The sequence below is a fragment of the Erpetoichthys calabaricus genome, chromosome 5 (genome assembly GCF_900747795.2).
Source record: "Erpetoichthys calabaricus chromosome 5, fErpCal1.3, whole genome shotgun sequence".
NCBI lineage: Eukaryota > Metazoa > Chordata > Cladistia > Polypteriformes > Polypteridae > Erpetoichthys > Erpetoichthys calabaricus.
This window is the reverse complement of record NC_041398.2, coordinates 93732724-93754784: the sequence shown is the minus strand read 5'-3', so window position 1 is coordinate 93754784 and position 22061 is coordinate 93732724. Positions and strand designations below refer to the sequence as shown.

The 22061-nt window shown below is 39.3% G+C and overlaps 1 protein-coding gene across 1 annotated transcript in view; it reads left to right on the top strand.

Moving 5' to 3' along the window:
• lap3 (leucine aminopeptidase 3) overlaps positions 1–22061 on the top strand; it is a 51412-nt gene that overhangs the window by 5430 nt on the left and 23921 nt on the right. The window contains exons 2-5 of the mRNA XM_051928271.1: positions 9863–9978; positions 10566–10620; positions 11271–11376; positions 13389–13548. Of these exons, the coding sequence (XP_051784231.1) occupies positions 9863–9978; positions 10566–10620; positions 11271–11376; positions 13389–13548 (437 nt within the window). The remainder of the gene's footprint in view (positions 1–9862; positions 9979–10565; positions 10621–11270; positions 11377–13388; positions 13549–22061) is intronic.

Below are 22061 nucleotides of genomic sequence, written 5' to 3'. Positions count from 1 at the left end.
CAACAACTTCCTTAATGTTCTCATTATGGGATCCCTGCAGGATATCCCAGTCTGTAGTTCCAAAAAGTTCTCTCAGAGTATTCTCAGCCTCCGGGGTCCACTTCCTGAATGATCGTGTGGTTACAGGTAGGACTCTAACTTTTGGTTTATAGTGAGGCTGAAGCTGAACCAGGTTATGATCTCCTTTCCCAAGCGCAGGCAGCGGGGTGGCGCTGTATGCGTCTTTAACGTTTGCATACAGTAAATCAATAGTCTTATTTCCTTGGGTGTTACAGTCCACATACTGGGAGAATGCAGGCAATGTTTTGTCCAGCGTCACATGGTTAAAGTCTCCAGCGATTAGCACAAGCGCCTCAGGGTGCTGCGTTTGTAACTTAGCAACAGCGGAATGGATGATGTTAAATAAATAAATAAATAAATAAATAAATGTTGCAGTTGATTTGAGCCTCACTTGTGAGAGTTTTGTATCGTGATGGTCCAGTTGAACGTTTTGCATTCAAAAGGCTGAAGCACTTACGGCAACATTTTAAAAAAACATCTCACTTGGAGGGTTATATGAGAGGGCAATAGCTTGCCATGTTTCAATCCAAATGAAATAAAGTGTCCCTCTAAGTGGATATTGCTTAAGTGTTTGTCCGTTCTACCATGCTTTTTAACTCACAGCTTACAGGAAAAACTTGGAGGTTGGTGGCAGGATTGGCAATCCAGCCAGTGTAAAAAAAACCTCACACTGTTCCAGTGTGGTGCTGAGGTGTCACCCATTGTACGGCTACAGTCGGGTCCCAATCTGAATGGTTTGTCATTTGGTGAGTGCAGCAACTCACTGTAACAAGTGCATGAACCCCATCCTTTGTATGCTGTGCATGTTTGCATTCAGGTCCATTAGCTATCATCTGCTTTCATCAAGTTATTTATTAACACATTCACAATGTGTGGAAAATAAGGTTAGTTTAAAAATAAATCTTTGCTTACTGTCTGCATAAAACATTAATCTATGGTTTAGTCTGAAACGCTCAGTTGGTTGTGACTAGAATGTGAGTGAATATTAACAGCGATTATAGTCATTAATAAGAAATCTTCTTAGAGAAGTCTAGCTTTAGCATGGAGCTATGATTCCTAGGCAGACTGGATCGAACACTAAATATACCATACTTTGTTTCATTTTAGCAGTGTATGATCAAAATGAATGAACTAATAAAATTATTTTTATCAGTGAAAAACATTTATATATATATATATATATATATGAAGAGGGCACCATGGCGGATGTTTGCAGACCAACCACAAGCGTTACCTGGTAGGTAACCACCCATGCAATCAGATTGTGATTCAGTCTACGAATGTCATGAATGTAAGTACCCCGCACTACCTGTACATGCCGTCAAATAAACGAACCACACGCCATGGCGCAATGTAAAGAGGCTTCGCCTCTGACGTCCGAGGTTTGATCCCCTAGAGGGGGTGCAGTGAGTGTGTATACTAATATATATATATATATATCTCCTATTCTGTGTTTATTCTCCTTTACAGTTTTCTGCATCCCGTCAGTAATGACTCCTAAAACATCCAGTAATCAATCCATCCATCCATCCATCCATCCATTTTCCAACCCGCTGAATCCAAAGACAGGGTCACGGGGGTCTGCTGGAGCCAATCCCAGCCAACACAGGGCACAAGGCAGGAACCAATCCTGGGCAGGGTGCCAACCCACCGCAGGACACACACAAACACACCAAGCACACACTAGGGCCAATTTAGAATCGCCAATCCACCTAACCAGCATGTCTTTGGACTGTGGGAGGAAACCGGAGCGCCCGGAGGAAACCCACGCAGACACGGGGAGAACATGCAAACTCCACGCAGGGAGGACCCAGGAAGCGAACCCAGGTCCCCAGGTCTCCCAACTGCGAGGCAGCAGCGCTACCCACTGCGCCACCGTGCCGCCCACATCCAGTAATCTTCATCCTAAAACTATAATAATAGATAAAATCTACCAAATTAAACAAAATGTACACACACTGTAGTTGAAGTCCTGATTTAAATGCTGAACATAGTAAAATACTTTGCTGTAAATATTTAAACATTATTTTTTAAAACAGCAATATTTTTGAGAATTGGTCAACATACACGTGCAATACCCACAAATATTTGTTATACTGACTTTTAACTAGTAAAGATTAAGGAATGTATGAAAGTATACTATTGTATTAAATTTCTGTTCTGTTCAAAATTAGGAACAATAAAACATTTTACACATTTGGTGTGTCTAATAGATAAACCAAATATTTCTAATTCATAAAATGCACACTTTTTTCATCAAGTGTCTTCTCCAAAATATGCGAGAGCAATTTGTTTCATTGAAGAGTTCCTTTATTTGACACTTCTTTTACTTCTCCTCACATCATTAAAATTGAATTAAAGAAGTTAATTGATTTAATGGACAGATTTTTTTTTTTTTTTTGCAGTAAAAACTTTTCTTAGTCATTTAAGTAAACTACAGTAGATTCAAAAAGTATTTGGACTCCTTCACTTTCTGCACACTTTATGGTGTTGTTGATTTAATTTTAATGGATACATTTTGCATTTTTTGCCTATCAACAATCCAAAGCCCGTAATCACAAATTTATTTAAAATCAAAAATTGAAATCTCACATGAATACAAGTATTCAGTTCAGTAATTTGAAGAAGTCCCTTTTCCAGCAATTACAACTATGAGTCTTCTTGGGTAAGTCTCTACATCTATGCACACCTGGATTTAGGCAGTTTATCCCATTCTTATTGTCAAGCTCAGTTAGGTTGGATGGAAAGCACCTGTAAACTGCCATCTTCAGGTCGCTCCGCAGATGTTCTGTGTTCATTGTCTCCCCAGACCATCACTGACCCACCTCCAAACTGGTCATGCTGAACGATGTTACTGGCAGCATAAGGTTTTCCATGGCCTCTCCAGACCCTTTCACGTCTGTCACATGTGTTCAGGGTGAACATGTTCTCATCTGTGAAAAGCACAGGGCGCCAGTGGTTGACCTGCCAATTCTGGTATTCTATGGCAAATGTGAATCGACCTCCACAGACAGTGAGCACAGGGCCCACTAAAGGACGTCGGGCCCTCAGGCCACCCTCATGAAGTCTGTTTCTGATTGTTTGGTCAGAGACATTCACACCAGTGGCTTGCTGGAGGTCATTTTGTAGGGCTTTGGCAGTGTTCATCCTGTTCCTCCTTGCCCAAAGGAGCAGGTACCAGTCCTGCTGATGGGTTAAGGCCCTTCTACAGCCCTGTCCAGCTCTCCTAGAGTAACGTCCTGTCTCCTGGAATCACTTCCATGCCATTGAGACTGTACTGGGAGACACAGCAAACCTTCTGGCAATGGCACATATTGATGTGCCTTCCTGGAGAAGTTTGACTACCTGTGTAACCTCTGTAGGGTCCATGTATTGCCTCATATTACCAGTAGTGACACTGACTGTAGCCAAATGCAAAACTAGTGAAAAAACAGTCAGAAAAAAGGAGGAGGGAAAAATGTCAGTGGCCTCCACCTGTTAAACCATTCCTGTTTTGGGGGTCGTCTCATTGTTGCCCCTCTAGTGCACCTGTTATTAATTTCATTAACACCAAAGCAGCTGAAACTGATTTAATAACCCCCTCTGCTACTTAACTGACCAGGTCAATATCCCAGAAGTTTCATTGACTTAATGCTATACTCTGATTAAAAAGTGCTACTTTAATTTTTTTGAGAAGTATATGTACAGTATGTATGTATGTACAGTATATGTATATATACACACACATACAGTGCATCCGGAAAGTATTCACAGCGCATCACTTTTTCCACATTTTGTTATGTTACAGCCTTATTCCAAAATGGATTAAATTCATTTTTTCCTCAGAAGTCTACACACAACACTCCATAATGACAACGTGAAAAAAGTTTACTTGAGGTTTGTGCAAATTTATCTATAATAATAAAAGGCAAAGCCCTCACTGACTGACTGACTGACTCACTCACTGACTGACTGACTGACTGACTCATCACTAATTCTCCAACTTCCCGTGTAGGTGGAAGGCTGAAATTTGGCAGGCTCATTCCTTACAGCTTACTTACAAAAGTTAGGCAGGTTTCATTTCGAAATTCAAAGCGTAATGGTCATAACTGGAACATATTTTTTGTCCATACACTGTAATGGAGGAGGCGGAGTCACGTATCGCGTCATCACGCCTCCTACGTAATCACGTGAACGTAATCACAAGGAACAGATTTACAGCACGAGTCACACGCGGGAACGAAGGTAAATGACGTTAATTTTTCAGTGTCTTTTAATACTGTGTAAGCATACATATTAAAACATGTGCAATTAAACGTGTGCATTTACGGGGTGATTTCTCAGGCTTAAAAGCTCACCTTTTATCAAACGTGGGAACAAAGGTAACTGACGTTGTTCACTGTCTTTTAATACTGTGTAACCATACATATTAACACATGTGCAATTAAACGTGTGCATTTACGGGGTGATTTCTCAGGCTTAAAAGCTCGCCTTTTACTAAAAAGGTAAATGCAAAACTATTTTCAATCAGTTTATTGAAACGCTCCCGTTAAGGATTGCAATAACATATTCGCGACATAAAAGAACGAAGTAGGGGGAAATGGAGGAAGAGCCGCAAACGGCGAAGAGCAAAAAATAAATTAAACAATTGAGAACGGAGCGAGTTAAGCATACAAGCATGTTCATAAAGGAAACAAAGCACGGTGTAAAACGTAAGTTTAAATTAAGTTTATAGAAACGCTCCCGCTGCGGATTGCAATAACATATTCGCGAGATAAAAGTTTAATGAGAAGACACGAGGTATAAACGAACCACACGCCGTGGCGCAACGTTAGGGGCAACAGTTTCAACCATTCTATGATCTGCTTCTCGCAACTGAAAGATGGCACATGGCGGATGTTAGCCGACTTGCTGACCGCAACGTTAGGGGCTTCAACTATGGCGCTGACGCCACATCTCAGTGCCAACACTTTGCAGACTCTACTTAAAAGACACGCCCTCCTCACTGGACAGTTAAAAACACCAATCAAACTAACGATGACATCAAGTATTACCCAATCAAAAGTAGGAAAGGAGGCATCTTCATAAAATGCGTGTGGGATGATTTGCATGAGACGCTGCTTTAAAAAAAAAATGATAAAAAAAATACGGGATAAATCCCGTCCAGTATTGATTCAAAACGGGACGCGCAATTTCATTCTCAAACGCGGCACGATTCCGTATTTTAAAGGACGGGTGGCAACCCTACAGGGCCAGGTAACCACCCATACAATCAGATTGTGATTCAGACTAGGAATGCAATGAATGTAATTACCCCGATCTACATACAAGGCGAAAGTCTTGCAACATTCAAAGATGATGGTTTGGGATAAGTACACCATACAACATAAAAGAGCTTATGAAGCCTTGAACCGAAAAAAGCAAGATCTCAGAGATCGTAAAAAAAAAAATAGGAGGTAATGTCGTTTTACTCGCTGTAGATTTTAGTCAAACATTACCAGTTATTCCACGAGGGAGACCAGCAGATGAACTCAACGCGTGTTTAAAATCCATGCTTCTCCCACGCTCGGTTATATGTCGCGTGTTCTCGGGTAGGTGCATCAAAAAATGTATACATTTAAGCATGTAATGGGCAAACAAAAAATTATGTATACCCGAAGGCACTGCAGTAGTACTTAATGTAACTTTACTTCTTAAATGTTAATGTTTTACTGTTTAATAATTTATACGCTTCTTATATGTTGTTCAAATTCTTTTATCAAAATACCACTGACAGCGCAATGCACGATAACATGGAGTGAATACACCATACGCATCCGCCCATGGCTGCCCTGCTGTGCGCAGATAGGAGTTGATTCTACAATAAAATAAAATAAAGATAAAAACAGTAAAACAATCATCACCCATAAAGCGTGTGTGTGTGTATATATGTGTATATATATATATGTTGATATGTGGATGTGTATATGTATATATATGTTTGTGTGTGTGTGTATTTTATATATATAAAACACAGCAACACTCATAACAATGACAACACAATTACATTGACAATCATGTTACGTTATTTTTAAAATGTTTCCTTTTTTTTTTCATAACCTCTTTAACACACTACTTCTCCGCTGCGAAGCGCGGGTATTTTGCTATATAATATATGTGTATATGTATGTATGTATATATATATATGACAGCAACACTCATAACAATGACAACACAATTACATTGACAATCATGTTACGTTATTTTTAAAATGTTTCCTTTACTTTTTCATAACCTCTTTAACACACTACTTCTCCGCTGCGAAGCGCGGGTATTTTGCTAGTTAAAAATAAAATAACTGAGAAAGCACATGTACATAAGTATTCACAGCCTTTGCCATGAAGCTCAGAATTGAGCTCAGGTGCATCCTGTTTCCCTTGATCATCCTTAAGATGTTTCTGCAGCTTAACTGGAGTCCACCTGTGGTAAATTCAGTTGATTGGACATGATTTGGAAAGGCACACACCTGTCTATATAAGGTCCCACAGTTGACAGTTCAGGTCAGAGCAGAAACCAAGAATGAAGTCAAAGGAATTGTCTGTAGACCTCCGAGACAGGATTGTCTCGAGGCACAAATCTGGGGAAGGTTACAGAAACATTTCTGCTGCTTTGAAGGTCCAAATGAGCACAGTGGCCTCCATCATCTGTAAGTGGAAGAAGTTCGAAACCACCAGGACTCTTCCTAGAGCTGGCCGGCCATCTAAACTGAGCAATCGGGAGAGAAGGGCCTTAGTCAGGGAGGTGACCAAGAACTGGATGGTCACACTGTCAGAGCTCCAGAGGTCCTCTGTGGAGAGAGGAGAACCTTCCAGAAGGATAACCATCTCTGCAGCAATCCACCAATCAGGCCTGTATGGTAGAGTGGCCAGATGGAAGCCACTCCTTAGTAAAAGGCACATGGCAGCCCGCCTGGAGTTTGCCAAAAAGCCCCTGAAGGACTCTCAGACCATAAGAAAGAAAATTCTCTGGTCTGATGAGACAAAGATTGAACTCACGTTTGGAGGAAACCAGGCACCGCTCATCACAAGGCCAATACCATCCCTACAGTGAAGCATGGTGGTGGCAGCATCATGCTTTGGGAATGTTTTTCAGCGGCAAGGACTGGGAGACTAGTCAGGATAAAGGGAAAGATGACTGCAGCAATGTACAGAGACATCCTGGATGAAAACCTGCTCCAGAGTGCTCTTGACCTCAGAATGGGGTGACGGTTCATCTTTCAGCAGGACAACGACCCTAAGCATACAGCCAGGATATCAAAGGAGTGGCTTCAGGACAACTCTGTGAATGTTCTTGAGTGGCCCAGCCAGAGCCCAGACTTGAATCCGATTGAACATCTCTGGAGAGATCTTAAAATGGCTGTGCATCCACGCTTCCCATCCAACCTGATGGAGCTTGAGAGGTGCTGCAAAGAGGAATGGGCGAAACTGGCCAAGGATAGGTGTGCCAAGCTTGTGGCATCATATTCAACAAGACTTGAGGCTGTAATTGCTGCCAAAGGTGCATCGAGAAAGTATTGAGCAAAGGCTGTGAATACTTGTGTACATGTGATTTCTCAGTTTTTTTATTTTTAATAAATTTGCAAAAATCTCAAGTAAACTTTTTTCACGTTGTCATTATGGGGTGTTGTGTGTAGAATTCTGAGGAAAAAAATGAATTTAATCCATTTTGGAATAAGTCTGTAACATAACAAAATGTGTAAAAAGTGATGCGCTGTGAATATTTTGCGGATGCACTGTACATACTAGGGGGCTCTGCCCCCTGCTTGCTATGCTCGCCCACCCCCATGTTTGGTTTACCGGATATACAATACAATACAATTTATTTTTTTGTATAGCCCAAAATCACACAAGAAGTGCTGCAATGGGCTTTAACAGGCCCTGCCTCTTGGCAGCCCCCCAGTTTCGACCCTCTAAGAAGACCAGAAAAAACTCCCCCAAAAAAAACCCTTGTAGGGAAAAAATGGAAGAAACCTTGGGAAAGGCAGTTCAAAGAGAGACCCCTTTCCAGGTAGGTTGGGTGTGCAGTGGGTGTCAAAAAGAAGGGGGTCAATACAATACAATCAACAATACATAGAACAGAATAAATCTATCCATCCATTTTCCAACCCGCTGAATCCGAACACAGGGTCACGGGGGTCTGCTGGAGCCAGTCCCAGCCAACACAGGGCACCAGGCAGGAACCAATCCCGGGCAGGGTGCCAACCCACCGCAGGACACACACAAACACACCAAGCACACACTAGGGCCAATTTAGAATCGCCAATCCACCTAACCAGCATGTCTTTGGACTGTGGGAGGAAACCGGAGCACCCGGAGGAAACCCACGCAGACACAGGAAGAACATGCAGACTCCACGCAGGGAGGACCCAGGAAGCGAACCCAGGTTCCCAGGTCTCCCAACTGCGAGGCAGCAGCGCTACCCACTGTGCCACCGTGCCGCCCAGAATAAATCCTCAATACAGTATAAAAATAAAAATTCTAGAAGTACGGAGTAGAATTTCACATTAGATGATATCACATAATATGATTTGGATTTGTTTTAAGTCCTGGAGACCTCATTCATCAAGCTGCCTCCCCCATTTTGCCATTCCACATCTGAAATAGCGCTAATCCAATGAAAGGACCCCTCATTCCCACGTCCCCATTCATCAGGGATGACTTTACCTTAGGCAGGCAATCTACAATTTAAAGAGATTGTTACTTTCTTGGGAATTGTTACATATGCATTATTTTCATTTTACTTTAAAAACTTTTGTAAAAACAATACTTGTCCTTTATTTCTGGCCACGTGCGTGGTTACATCTCTTTCTTGCCAGACATATAATGCTGCTCGTGTTGTGAAGTGGGGGGGGGGTGTGGGAGGGGCATCTGAACACACGCTAAGGATATGCCTTTGGATCATTTGCTGTCTTTCTGCTGCTTGCGAGCTGTCTTTTCTGCCTGTCGCATGTTGTTGTTTTAAGAGCTGGGAGCACATGATGCTTGTCTGCCAAAAGCAATCCAACAACTTTTTTATTAGATGTCTGTGGACTCCTTTTAAATGATGGCTCACTGCCTGGTCTCGCGTGACGTTGTAAAAACAATACTTGTCCTTTATTTCTGTCCCCGGGCGTGGTTAAATTCTTTTTTGCAGGACGTATAACGCTGCTTGCGTTGTCGGGGGAGGGGGGGGAGCTGCTGTCGCGCTGCCCTTCAATCTTTTTAAAGCCTGTACAGCCGCTGTCCTTTTTGCTACGGCCCTGGGACAATCTCTTGGGACAAAGTCTCATGTTTACTGTCCCCGCGAGATGCACCATGGCGGGTCTTTTAAATGTCTTCGGAGAAGATCACGTATCATCGCATTGCTTTTGCTTTCCAGGACAGGATTTTTTTTTTATAATAGAGAGACATATATATGGTAAATCCCTCTTTATCCAGTCAATGGAGTCTATTCTAGCAAAACTAGATAAAAGAGAAGAAATGGCCCTGGACCAGCAAAAAGCTTATCGCATAACATAACATACTCTAGTTGACTAAAAACAAAATTCAAGAGGATAAATTCATTAAGTCAGTGCACACCTACATATACTGTATAAGCATTGATTGAGGCAAATTTAGCAAAAAACTCTAACAAACCTATAAATATTGACTATTGTGATTTAAACTGATTTATATTTTTGTGTCATAATATGTTAGTTTTGAGGTGTGTTATGAAGTATCACTCCTTATCAGAAATCTTATTTTACATTTGTTTTAAATTTCTTTGTAGCTCTAACAGTATAAACATATTCTATTTCTTTGTATAGGGTCTTGTTCTTGGTGTTTATGACAAAGAAAAAGATGAAAACAGCTTAAAATTTACAGAAGCAGGAGAGGCGTTTGATAGGTCTGTCTCAGGAAGGCTTCGTGAGCTCCTAACAGTGTGAGTAAAGGAAGTCTTTTATTTAAATAAATTACTATTTTTGTTGGAATCTTTGGTTATGTTTTTCATTTTTGCACTTTGTCTCTGAGATAATAAATTATCGGCCTTATGAAATACTGATGAGATAGGTACTGCTGTTGTGACTGTTGTTCCCCAATGTATTTATCAGCGATATGCAGTAATAGTGTTGTTTCTTCTAGGGCAGAATTTAGGGTTTGTAGAAAGCATCAAACTGAATCAAACATGAGAGCAATTCTGTAAATGCAGAAATGCCTACAAGATTTTTGAGAGCAGAGGCAACCGAGGTTACTTAAAATTTACATAGAAAATGTAGAAGCAAGCCAGGAAAGTAGTGAGAGTGACAGTGTGGTTGGACTGTTAAGAAGATTTTATTGTATACTGCAGTGTTACTTTGATAGACGTCTTATCTAAATAATATGTCCTCTAAATCCTTAATTTATAGAATATTGTTTTGTGATAGTGATCTGAAAAAATTCTTATGTTAACTGTTGATGAAAATCATATCCATTGTCATTGTAGAACAGATTACATTTTTCATAGTTTAAAACAGTTTCATTTATATTTAGATCTGGACCTGCACTGACGCAGGGGAAAAGTCGCGTTTTCCATGCTGTGCGCCAGGTAAGCACTACTTTTTCTTTTTTATCTTAACTTTAGAATCAGGGTAGAATGCAAATGAAACAACTGCACAGTTAGTAATAATATCTGCTAACATACACTTGTATTAAAAAAATCACAAAAGATATGAGCAGTATATGGACTAATATGAAACAATCATATCTTCTTGAAATAAACTATTGTTGAAATCTGAGGAAACTCCTACAGATGTAAAGAGAATGTGTAGGTAAACCTTCATGGACATTGTTAGGAGTCCACACATTCTAGTAAAGAAACTGTTCCGGGACCCAAGTCCAGGTGCCTGAAGCCATGAGACAGCACCAATAACGTCTACAATTATGCCGTCTAGACGGGAATAATAATTCCAAAAAAACAATATCTATTTTGTATATTGTGGGCATGCATGGAGTTCATATAATAATGCTTGCCTCCATTTAAAACACATTTTTATATTTTATTTTCCTCTACTTTTGGAGCATGTTTTGCTGAGGTCAGTATTAAATTAATTGTGTAGTTTTTTTTATATAATTTGCTGAAGTACTGTATTACAGGTTTTGCATGAATCAATCTGTAAATTTAAGGTTAAAAATTTGCAGTGTGTTTTGCACATTACATAGCTAGTTTTTTTTTTTTTTTTTTACTCTTATTTACAGGACTTTCCAAGTGTGGCTGTTGTTGGTCTTGGTAAATCTTCAGCTGCATTTTGCAGCCAGGAAAACTGGGACAGTAAAAAAGTGAACATCCGTAATGCTGTCTCAGGTAATTTTACTGTGATCTTTTTATCTTTTACATGTTTTATCTTGTTGGAACTTGCAGCAAGGATAAATTGTAGATTTCTCTCATGTTATATGTTTTTTTTCTGATTTTTCTGAAGTTGCAATACATTATTAAAATACATTTACAGCTTTCTTGTGACATCTTAGAGCTAATATTCTCCTGTTATGTTTGGCTTTGGTATACTTTAGTTTGGTTAAAGAATGTAAACAAATATGTAACATGTATACAAGGAAGGAAAGTTTTCAGTGTGACCTTTTTAAAAGGAACAGCAGTGAAACCAAGCAAATTTTATTTACAGCGCCCTAATATATTTGTTTTAAAGTTCATAAAATTTTTCAGTGTCACTCCATTAAAACATTTTGTCTGTCCTGTGCAACCACTATTCCTAGCTAACTTGACATCATTAAAATAGCATGTCCCATGAAGATGGACCTTCACATTGAGGAGTAGGTGGCAGTAACACAGGGCCAGCAGTCACTTGTGGCACCTTTTTAAATCAAGTTCAAGCAAGTTCAAGCACTTTATTGTCATTGTGTAACACAACGAAATTACTTTTTGTGACAGCCCCGAGGTGCATTTAAAGAAAAGTCAAATAATTTCAAATATGTCATATTGCTCAAAATACAGCAGCATAAATTGTTATTGCACCTGTTAATGAATAGTTCATTACATATTCTACAGTATATTGTAATACATTAGTATATTGCACATTACCATTATAGCTTATTGAACATGTTCAATTTAAAAATGGTTCTTTGACTGAGGAGATTCAGAGTTGAGAAAGTTTATGGCAGATGGGAAAAAGCTATATTTTAGTCTGTTTGTGCGTACACGGATTGACCTAAAGCGTCTGCCTGACGGGAGGAGCTCAAACAAAGAATTTCCAGGGTGAGTTTTGTCCTTGAGAATGTTTTTGGCCCTTCTCACACAGCGAGTCTTATACAAGAGTTCGAGTGATCCATGGTTTTGCAGAGCAGCCTTTTCAACCCATACAGTGTGAGCAGAGGCATTGCCATAAAACAGAAGGGAGATAGTTCCCATCATTCATTGCTACTTTCCCCAATGACTTCCACAAATAGCAAACCAAAGCTGCATAATATGAACTGTGGATATGTGGAGCTTTTTAGTCATATAATCAATATGGACTACATTGTAAAATATTTTATACATAATCGCGCCTCAACTAAATTGGGCCTTATATTTCTTTTTTTGATATTGGACAATTACCTTGCTTCTGATTTATTTGTTGTTTGTAACTTGAGATATAATGATGTATAAGTAGTTATGAAATGCTACTTAAATTAATCCTAGTCTTTATTCATTCATTAACTAGAGATTCTCCTTGGAACAGTGAATATGATGATGCTTCCTTCTAGGAGTGAACTTTCTGGGAACATTCTGGGCCCAGCATGCACGGGCCGTGCTCATGTCTAAATGTTCATAAAAAGTGAATTTAAATGACCATGGATGTTCAGTTTAGTGTCTGCTATCTGAAAGTGGTTTTGCTTGAAGACAATTAAGGCCATGTTCATTGAAAAGCAAGGAAATAATAATTTTATTCTAATAGGAAAATACATAATTAGCAGAGCAGAAAATACATTGACTCTTGATGATTATATGTGCTAATGTTTCATCCCAAAATAGTGTATATTACCATTCATTTAATCAATCTCTTTAAAATTTCAATTAATTTTCTGACCCGTTTAATACAAGTCAGGGTCATGATAAACTGAAGCATGTCCCATAATAGGATTTGGGAGAGAAAAAAGGGAGTACCTGGGAATAAATCTAAATAGAAAATGACTGCCTAAATTTGAACTTTGCATTCTTTAGCTGTGAAGCCAAGCTATAATGCATACAACTATTTGCCAACAATTTTGATCTTTGTAGAAAAAATACACTTTGATAAAAAATATTTTAAGAATGTGTGTGTGTTTTTTTTTTTTTTTTTAATAAGTATATCTAAATTTCTGGTTCTGTTTTGGGAATAACAGTTGGGTGCCGGCAGCTCCAAGATTTGGAAATGCCTACAATTGAAGTGGATCCTTGTGGCGATGCCCAGTCAGCTGCAGAAGGAGCTATATTAGGTCTTTTTGAATATGATGAATTGAAGCAGAGAAAGAAAACTGTTGTTGCAGCACAGCTTCATGGAAGGTAAAAAATAATGGTTTTGGAATGCTTGCTGGTACAGTTCTAATACATAAATACATTTTTAAAAATTACATACAGTATCATAATGCACAATCTTGTATACATTTTATGTCAATTGATCTGTTTTTTTAAACAGATATATTCCTCAATAAGTATTTGTATATGTGTGAAGGAAATTTTATAGCTTTTTGTATATACATAGTAAAAAACATTTTTATAGGTGTGTGTATGTGTGTGTGTATGTATGTATGATTATATATATATATATTAATATAATATTGTGGGAATTATGGGTCCCTGTCGACCCCTAAACCGCAGACAACATGTTCTGACACCAGGTAAAAGTCCCAATATTAAATTTATTATAATAATAATAATGTGCACAGAGCACCTCCACTCCCACAATACTCAATAATAAATCAATAATCACAATGCAATAAACAATCACAAATCCTCTACTCCCAGCAGCTCCGTTCCACACCCTTCCAACTCGGCTCAGTCTGCTGGGGTTTCCCATAGTCCTTTTATATTCCTTGACCCGGAAGTGTTTCTGTCCCTCAGTCCATGTGATTTCATAGCACTTCCACGTCAGATGAAAACTTCTTCTTTTCTTCAGCCCGGAAGTACTTCATTCCTTCCGTCTCTGTGATTAGGGAGTACTTCCGGGCTATAAAAAAAACATTGTCCACGATGCCCTGCTGGAATTCTGGGCACCTCCATGTTGCAGGGAGGACTCCATCTAGTGGCGTGGAGGTATTGGCCGGGATAAGCTGCTGGCCATATATCACTAATATATACAGTACTGTGCAAAAGTTTTAGGCAGGTCTGAAAAAATGCTGTAAACAAAGAATTCTTTCAGAAATATAAATGATTGTTTATTGTTATCAATTTACAAAATGCAAAGTGAGCAAAAAAAAGAAAAATCTAAATCAAATCAATATTTGGTGTTACTACCTTTTCCCTTCAAACCAGCATCAATTCTTATAGGTACACTTGCACAAAGTCATGGATTTTGTAGGATTATAGTCAGGTGTATGATCAACCAATTATACCAAACATGTGCTAATGATCATCAATGTCACACGTAGGTTGAAACACAGGCATTAACTGAAACAGAAACAGCTGTGTAGGAGGCTTAAAACTGGGTGAGGAACAGCCAAACTCTACTACCAAGGTGAGGTTGTGGAAGACAGTTTCATGTCATGGCAAGATTGAGCACAGCAACAAGACACAAGGTAGTTATACTGCATCAGCAAGGTCTCTCCCAGACAAAGATTTCAAAGCAGACTGGGGTTTCAAGATGTGCTGTTCAAGCTCTTTTGAAGAAGCACAAAGAAACAGGCAACGTTGAGGATCGTAGACGCAGTGGTCGGCCAAGGAAACTTGGTGCAGCAGATGAAAGACACATCAAGCTTATTACCCTTCGAAATCGGAAGATGTCCAGCAGTGCCATCAGCTCAGAACTGGCAGAAACCATTGGGACCCAGGTACACCCATCTACTGTCCGAAGAAGGCTGGCCAGAAGTGGTCTTCATGGAAGAGCTGCAGCCAAAAAGCCATACCTCCGACGTGGAAACAAGGCCAAGCGACTCAAGTATGCACGAAAACATAGAAACTGGGGTGCAGAAAAATGGCAGCAGATGCTCTGGACTGATGAGTCAAAATTTGAAATATTTGGCTGTAGCAGAAGGCAGTTTGTTCATCAAAAGGCTGGAGAGTGGTACAATAATGAATGTCTGCAGGCAACAGTGAAGCATGGTGGAGGTTCATTGAACGTTTGGGGCTGCATTTCTGCAAATGGAGTAGGAGATTTGGTCAGGATTAATGGTGTTCTCAATGCTGAGAAATACAGGCAGATACTTACCAATCATGCAATACCATCAGGGAGGTGTATGATTGGCCCCAATTTTATTCTGCAGCAGGACAATGACCCCAAACATATAGCCAAAGTCATTAAGAACTATCTTCAGCGTAAGGAAGAACAAGTAGTCCTGGAAGTGATGGCATGGCCCCCACAGAGCCCTGATGTCAACATCATCAAGTGTGTCTGGGATTACATGAAGAGACAGAAGGATGTGAGGAAGCCTACATCCACAGAAGATCTGTGGTTAGTTCTCCAAGATGTTTGGAACAACCTACCAGCCGAGTTCCTTCAAAAACTGTGTGCAAGTGTACCTAGAGGAATTGATGCTGTTTTGAAGGCCAAGGGTGGTCACACCAAATATTGATTTGATTTAGATTTCTCTTTTGTTTATTCACTGCATTTTGTTGATTGATGAAACTAAATGATTAACACTTCCATTTTTGAAAGCATTCTTTGTATACAGCATTTTTTCACACCTGCCTAAAACTTTTGCACAGTACTGTATGTGTGTGTGTATATACATATATATGTATGTATATATATATTATATATATGTATGTATGTATGTGAATGTATGTATATCCATCCATTTTCCAACCCGCTGAATCTGAACACAGGGTCACGGGGGTCTGCTGGAGCCAATCCCAGCCAACACAGGGCAAACGGCAGGAACCAACCCCCGGCAGGGTGCCAACCCACCGCAGATATGTGTGTGTGTGTGTGTATATATATATATATATATATATATATATATATATATATATATATATATATATATATATATATATATATATATATAATATATAACTAGCAAAATACCCGCGCTTCGCAGCGGAGAAGTAGTATGTTAAAGAGGTTATGTAAACATATATATACATATCTACATATACACATATCTTTGGTTTCCTCCCACAGTCCAAAGACATGCAGGTTAGGTGCATTGCCGATTCTAAATTGTCTCGTGTGTGTGCGCCATGCGGTGGGATGGCACCTTGCTCGGGGTTTGTTTCCTGCCTTGTGCCCTGTGTTGGAAGGGATTGGCTCATGTATTTAGGATATAGCGGGTTGGATAATGGATGGATGGACATTTGTATGCATAGCCCCATTTGCCCGTTTTCGTTTTTTTTCATTCTTCAGTAATATTTAAGCAAACCCGGAGCTTGTCAGTTCAAATCCTGGTACTGACACCACTGTGTGACCCTGAGGAAGTCACTTCACCTGCCTGTGCTGCAAAAAACCAAAGTAATGTAACAAATTGTACCTCAGATGTTGCAAGTTTCTGGAATAAAGGCATAAGTCAAATAGATAAATATGTATTATACACATAGGAACTATTCATTTATTTTCAGTTAAGTCATCTGTAGCAAACCTTTATAAATGAGGGTTTCTCCTTTTTAGATAGTGCAAACTGTTTCTTCTTCATTGAGGTTTTCTCTTGGAGAGCTTTTTTCATTTCATTGAAAATTAAAGCAGCAGCTGCCAAAATATGTAGCTTTCTTATTAATTTTTCAACATTGTGTAAAATAACTTTATAAAGTAACATAAAAGGTTTAAATACTCGTTATCCTTTTACACTAAAATATTACTAAAGAGATACAAAAAAGGTAAAATGCATATGTTGTTTTTCTTTAAGGAGATTAAATATTACTGAAGAAAGGAAAAAAAAAAAACTAAAACAGCCAAATGGGGCTATGCATACGAACTTAAAAGGTTTAAATAAAACAGAAATATATACCTTTTATTTTTACTTCCTTAACTTGTGGAGGGTGTATCCTGTAGCAAAGCCCTAAGTTTTTTCATGAAAGCCCGTTTCAGTCATTAAGTCTTAAAAAGAGGTGTAAAGATATTGACAATAAGCTATGCAAACCCACCAAGACATGAAATCGTTTAAATCAAGGCGCGAGTCGAAAAACACCATCCGATACTATTAGTTAACGATTAACACATTTCTATATGTATTGTAAGCATACAATACAACTGATAATATGTTGCGCTTATTTATCTGGTGTACCGACATTTTTCCGCGTTTAACGGCTGAAATCTAACGTGGTTTGTGCCCTTCAGAATGAAAACGGTTAGCATTTACCTTTTTAATAAAAAGCGAGCTTTTAAGCCTGAGAAATCACTCCATAAATGTACACGTTTAATTTTTGATCACTTCAAACAACTGAACTATCCAGAACATTTCAGGCATACATCCAGCATTCAAACTATGTATAAAAAGCACAACTGTTAAAGGAATTCAGCATTTCTTAATTGAAAATGTTCCTTTAATCCTCAACATGTCTCAATGAGTCGTTCTGGTGGTTTTACTTGACATTTTGATATTCTGGTTAATTGTGTTTGCAGTTGAGATGTTCTTTCCTGATTTATACTTGTTTTCTCGTTAATATTTGTTTCGCTGGTGTTAGTGCTCTGATTAGAGGTTATTGGTCCTTTGATGTCTTGACGGTTTCTTCTTAGAACAGCTCCTATTACGCAATTCCGTCACATACTGGTCTATTGTTTCTCTGCTTTTCTGGAAACATGTAAAAAAAACTTGTGCCGCTCAAACGTCACATTGCGCTTTGGGTTGCAATACGTTTCGAATTTTTCAACAATTTTGTTCAATTTCATATTGTCGCCATCTTCTTCAAACTGAAAATTGTTATACACCTCTAGCGCCTCTTCACCAATTACATGTAGAAGCATAGACGCTTTAATTTTTTCACTTTTCCTATCTGCTTCAATCGCAGCAAGATACAACTCGAATCTCTGTTTAAATCTTTTCCAATTTTCAGCTACATTTCCCTTTAACTGGAGATTTGGTGGGGGCTGTAATCCTAACATTTTTTTTTGTCTTTTACTAGAACGTCTTAGCGCTTTCTGATCACGTTTTTGGGTTACTAACAGACACGCGACTCGTTCAAAAGCTGAACCTCTTCTTCACATTCCTCTTCCAATCCGCCACTTCTGACACCATGTAGTGATCTTGTTAGGTTCGTAGTTTAATCAATACACAGGATTGAAAGATATAATAACTTTTTAATAGACAGACTTTAGAGACATTTACTGTACAAGTTACTAATCGTTCTTTAGTTCACGCCCATTCTCCTACTTGCATCGGCATTCACAGGCATTACTAATCATTCTGTAAGTATCCCTTAATAGACCTTACTAATCAACTATCATTACAAAATCCAACGTGGTTTGTGCCTTTCAGAATGAAAACAGTTAGCATTTACCTTTTTAATAAAAGGCGAGCTTTTAAGCTTGAGAAATCACCCCGTAAATGCACACGTTTAATTGCACATGTGTTAATATGCATGCTTACACAGTATTAAAAGACACTCAAAAATTAACGTCATTTACCTTTGTTCTCGCGTTTGATAAAAGGCGAGCTTTTAAGCCTGAGAAATCACCCCGTAAATGCACACGGTTAATTGCACATGTTTTAACTCTTTTAGGGCGGATGTCGACTTTTGTCGACAGGAGGGGTTGAAGGCGGATGTCGACAAAAGTCGACATCCAGGGATAGAGGGCGTCAATCAGCTGTTAATAGCGACAAATCTCACTGTCACGTCACAGGCATTCCCTCTGTGCTTGGAGGAATGCTAGACTCGTTGACTCGGCAAATAAACATTGCGTGTGCGTGAGTTGCGAAATGTAAACAGGCAAGATGGCACCGACATGTGAAAAGGCAGCGAAGCAAGTGCAGAAAAGAAAACACTCGCATTATGCGCATTTGCGCATTATCGCGGAGTCGGACTCTTGATTTTTCAGAATCGGACTTTATTGGCAGTGATCAGGAGATCGAGCAAGAGAGTTAGAAGCAGGCATCAGCTGGTCAGACACCAGCCGATGCCGTGCCAGCGGATCTGCTGCCAGTTGCGTGCCTTCGCGCAGCCGATGCATCTACAGCAAGGTTCGCATGCGATAAATACACAGACATTGATCCGTTGAGAGCTGATCTGGCTACCGGAGTTTACAAGACGGCATGGCTTGCTGTTGGACACGGCAGATCACCAGCTGCTGTACTTCAGGCTGCTCTCTCCTGATGCTGCTTTTCAGCTACTGTCAGACGAGACAAACAGGTAGGCAGAGATTTTTTTTGAATCGCGGGCTGCGTTTGCATCGCATTCTCATTTTTCAAAGTGGAAACCCACAACGAAAGACGAGATGAAGCCCGCTGTGGCATTACAAATAGAGATGAGACAGAACTGGTGATATAACTTCAGGGAGCATTGGTCCAAACGTGTTTTGTCCCCTGGTGGCTTAGGTACGTGCTGCTGCAAAGTTTTATTCACTTCTGTAATAAACAGAAGCAAATCCCATGGGGTGAGCCAGGCTATAATGCCATACATAAAGTTCATAAAGTTTCAGAAGATGAAAAGAGGTGACAATATGGTTTTCATGCTGGCAGAAAACTTGGTGGCAGTGGCATGGCATGATGGCAAATGGGTGACTTGTCTCTCTACAGTACACACTAACAATATATGTTAGAAAGTGCAGCAACAGACAATTGAAAAATAGGCACCAAAGCAACACGTATTGTAAGGAGTGCAATGTGGCAATGACTGAAATTGGCTGCTTTGAGCGAGATCAGACTTTGCTGTGTAAAATGTATGTGATATGTATGTGAAATCATAGAGTATGCAGGCTCATACAACATGCAAGACAGTAACATTTGTCAAAAGTAAATATTTTTTGTTGATTTGATATGTTAAACAATTGCTTTGTGTTCTTTTTAAAAAAATTTTAGTTTTTGGAAAAATATTCAGCCCTGGGAGAAAAGAAACAAAAAAAAAATTAGCCCTAAAAGAGCTAATATGTATGCTTACACAGTATTAAAAGACACTCAAAAATTAACGTCATTTACCTTCGTTCCCGCATTTGACTCGTGCTGTAAATCTCTTCCTTGTTTTTAGTTCAAGTGATTACATAGGAGGTGTGATGACGCGATACATGACTCCGCCTCCTCCATTAGAGTATATGGACAAAAAACAAGTTCCAGTTATGACCATTACACGTAGAATTTCGAAATGAAACCTGCCTAACTTTTGTAAGTAAGCTGTAAGGAATGAGCCTGCCAAATTTCAACCTTCCACCTACACGGGAAGTTGGAGAATTAGTGATGAGTCAGTCAGTCAGTCAGTCAGTGAGGGCTTTGCCTTTTATTAATTAGTATAGATATATACACAGTGGGGCAAAAAAGTATTTAGTCAGCCATCAATTGTGCAAGTTCTCCCACTTAAAAAGATGAGAGAGGCCTGTAATTTTCATCATAGGTATACCTCAACTATGAGAGACAAAATGAGAAAAAAAATCCAGAAAATCACATTGTCTCTCACCCCGTGGGGTCAAAATGATCACAAGAACGGTGAGCAAAAATCCCAGAACCACACGGGGGGACCTAGTGAATGACCTGCACAGAGCTGGGACCAAAGTAACAATGGCTACCATCATTAACACACTACGCAGCCAGGGACTCAAATCCTGCAGTGCCAGACGTGTCCCCCTGCTTAAGCCAGTACATGTGCAGGCCCGTCTTGCTAGAGAGAATTTGGATGATCCAGAAGAGGATTGGGAGAATGTCATATGGTCAGATGAAAAAAACTCTACTCGTCATGTTTGGAGGAGAAAGAATGCTGAGTTTCATCCAAAGAACACCATACCTACTGTAAAGCATGGGGGTGGAAACAACATGCTTTGGGGCTGTTTTTCTGCAAAGGGACCAGGACGACTGATCCGTGTAATGGAAAGAATGAATGGGGCCATGTATCGTCAGATTTTGAGTGAAAACCTCCTTCCATCAGCAAGGGCATTGAAGATGAAACGTGGCTGGGTCTTTCAGCATGACAATGATCCCAAACACACCGCCCGGGTAACGAAGGAGTGGCTTCGTAAGAAGCATTTCAAGGTCCTGGAGTGGCCTAGTCAGTCTCCAGATCTCAACCCCATAGAAAATCTTTGGAGGGAGTTGAAAGTCTGTGTTGCACAGCGACAGCCCCAAAACATCACTGCTCTAGAGGAGATCTGCATGGAGGAATGGGCCAAAATACCAGCAACAGTGTGTGAAAACCTTGTGAAGACTTACAGAAAAAGTTTGACCTCTGTCATTTCCAACAAAGGGTATATAACAAAGTATTGAGATGAACTTTTGTTATTGACCAAATACTTTTTTTCCACCATAATTTGCAAATAAATTCTTCAAAAATCAGACAATGTGATTTTCCGGATTTTTTTTTTTCTCATTTTGTCTCATAGTTGAGGTATACCTATGATGAAAATTACAGGCCTCTATCATCTTTTTAAGTGGGAGAACGTGCACAATTGGTGGCTGACTAAATACTTTTTTGCCCCACTGTGTGTGTGTGTGTGTGTGTGTGTATGTATATATGTATATATATATATATATATATATATATATATATATATATATATATATATATATGTATATATATATATATGTATATATATATATATATATATATATATATATATTGCTATTTTAGACCAAAGGATTTCTTTTAGCCTCACCTAAATGATGTCGTGAATTTGAGCATGTGATAATTGTACTTTGTTTCTAACTTTCCTATGAACTTCTCACAGTCTATAGGATGATTAACTACTTCTTACCTGCCACTTCTGATGTATGTCAGTATACTCTTAG